The 2,505-nt window shown below is 29.0% G+C and overlaps 1 protein-coding gene across 1 annotated transcript; it reads right to left on the bottom strand.

The window, feature by feature from the left end:
- Positions 1–294: 294 nt before the first annotated feature.
- LOC124532067 (probable salivary secreted peptide) lies at positions 295–2,105 on the bottom strand. The gene is made up of 2 exons (XM_047106704.1): positions 1,818–2,105; positions 295–537 (listed from the first exon to the last, which is right to left on the bottom strand). The coding sequence occupies exons 1-2, from the start codon at positions 2,007–2,009 to the stop codon at positions 397–399; spliced, it is 333 nt and encodes a 110-aa protein (XP_046962660.1). The 5' UTR covers positions 2,010–2,105; the 3' UTR covers positions 295–396.
- Between the last annotated feature and the right edge of the window lie 400 nt (positions 2,106–2,505).

The raw sequence follows: 2,505 nt of genomic DNA, 5'->3' as shown, positions 1-2,505 counted from the left end.
AAGTTTCACAATAAACTATATATAACATGCTTATAATAATGATATACATTACAAACAATTCATGATAAATATTATTGTTTCACTGAACTACTTATATCCGATTTCATTTTACATTTAAAGTTTCGATAAGAACTTCGCTGACATTCAAAAACTTCAATGAAATTCACAGATTATTATATTAGATCTCAACCAATGAAGTCGCGTCAATTCAATATCAAATACATTTGTATTTAACTCTCTTGTATCGAATTGCATTGCTTGTTTATTGTTTATCAAAAATAAAGCATCAATTTAGTTTATAATTTAATCAGTAATCATAACAATTGAAATGATAAAATGGTATACAATTATTGTAGTATTTTGGTATTTCACTTATATACATTTAATGAACTTGTTCTAAACGTAGATTTCGATTTGGTAGTTTAGACCCGACCCTCTTTCGCTCTTCAATCTGATGTTGGCGTAAGATTGACCAACTCCTCCCGATGTGATCGTCGCACTTGCGTCCGTATGATCCAAATCCCTTGCAATTATTCCCTGAAAATGAAAAATATGAGACATTACCATTTTTTTTAATATAAACTATCATGACACATTGTGGAGTAGAATTCATTTTATTTACAGTAACAAAAGAAATATTATAATTAAAAAGTATTTATTATATTATTTTGTCATGGTATAGGAAAAAAATAATGCATGGATAGATATGTGAAAGATTTTGAACTAAGACACGCAATCTGCATTTTTGCCTTACGATGTAATTCACATTAAATTTACTAATGGTTGCCCAGATTTGAGCCCGCTATAATCGGTCAAGATTCTCATCTTGATACCGCTGAGCCAACTCGGTGATATGAATAAATCATATAACTTAATATGTAACACGTTAAATTGGAATAAATTATTATATCTATTGACACTCTCAGCATCATAATAAATGTATGTATATGATGTCATTGATTTTTAAGAACCAAGGTTGAAAGTATCTTGATCTAAATCTTTAAATTGAATCTAAGGTGAACGACTTGTTATAATTTAACACATATGATCACAATATATTATATAATTTACCCTAGTATACATCTATATGTAATATTCGAGGTGCGTGTTTTTTCTTATTCCGAACGGTGACCGATTTTGCTATATTATATTTTTATCCTTGTCTCTTAAATATTTCTTTGCTTTAATTCTAAGTAGTGTTCCCTACATCAGGATTTTTTTCAGTACTTACATTAAAAAATCCATATATTGTTACGCTTGGAAACCTAATTTCCATATGTATATAAATTCAAGTTTTATTTAACTTCAAATAACAAAGACTTTCACACAAAGATTTCCCTCTTCTAAATACACATACACACATAGCAGGTTTACCCACGAATGTAGTAAAATGGCCACAGATCCTTTTTTAATGGCCACTAATGATTTTTTAATAAATATATGTTCCAATTTTAAAATTACTAGATTCAGTAGTTATGGCTGAGGTTTATTACGCAATCACAACAAACGTTTTTATGAGTTCATATATTTCCCACTATTAATTGTAGAAATGCTTCGCAAGTACATATACATAAGTAGGTTACTAGATTGCTTCTCATGTTATTTAAGAATACTTAGTAATCACTTGATATTGACGTTGCTATTTAAGTTTTATTTATATAAACACAATTTATTCTACATTAAAAACTTTATAAGGCAATAAATAAACTATATAAAAAAGGTAAATTTAGTAAAATAGTGATTAAATGTTTAATTTTTTAAGCATTTGAATGTTTATTTAAATCAACGCGTCCGGTCATAGCTTACTTAATTATTACCTTTATTATCTGTTGACCTGGATCAGCAAAGAAGACTTCCTTGACCCTCTTTTTCAGAGGAATAGAGTTATATTCCGCTTTTTCTTGCCATATAAGTCTGTTATTGAAACTCGTTCCCACAATTAGGTCTTTGCAATAACTCACGCATAGACACGACGCTAAAACGATGAAAATAATTGACACGGTCTTCATTTTTGAAATTAGATTGTGCGTATGATCTCGACCACGTACGCTAGTCAACTGATTAATGTACTCGTATTTGTTCACCGAGAATCTTTAGTCATTCGTTAAGGAACCTGTTTGTTCCAACATTGAATAAGCGGAAAAAACATATCAAATTATTTAGCAGGGTCAACGTCAGTGTTCTATACACATTACTATTCTACATATGCCTTGAAAACTCTAGGTTATTACCCTAACGAATATACCTACTGGTACACGTCAAAAAAATTGTGTATATATATTTTTTTACTAATGGTGATACTACATATTTTACTAAGCTTAGAATTTAATTGGATGTTGCATTATGTTCTATACAAATTACAATTCAATCAAATTAGTGTCTTTATATCATGATACATAAACACGATAGACTTCGCTTTACAAAATAACAATTAAATAAATTCGAATTATGCACGATCTTTTAATTTATGGCGTTTGTAAAGTAAAATAGTTGATCAGAGTTGTT

The sequence above is a fragment of the Vanessa cardui genome, chromosome 8, assembly GCF_905220365.1.
Source record: "Vanessa cardui chromosome 8, ilVanCard2.1, whole genome shotgun sequence".
Taxonomy (NCBI): Eukaryota; Metazoa; Arthropoda; class Insecta; order Lepidoptera; family Nymphalidae; genus Vanessa; species Vanessa cardui.
Note: the sequence above shows the minus strand (reverse complement) of the source record. Positions and strands in the feature narration are given on the sequence as shown.

Coding starts and splice junctions, on each gene's coding strand:
- LOC124532067 (XM_047106704.1), bottom strand. CDS start 2,009: ATGAAGACCGTGTCAATTATTTTCATCGTTTTAGCGTCGTGTCTATGC. Junction 538..1,817: donor CAGGTCAACAGATAATAAAG/GTAATAATTAAG, acceptor TTTCATTTTCAG/GGAATAATTGCAAGGGATTT.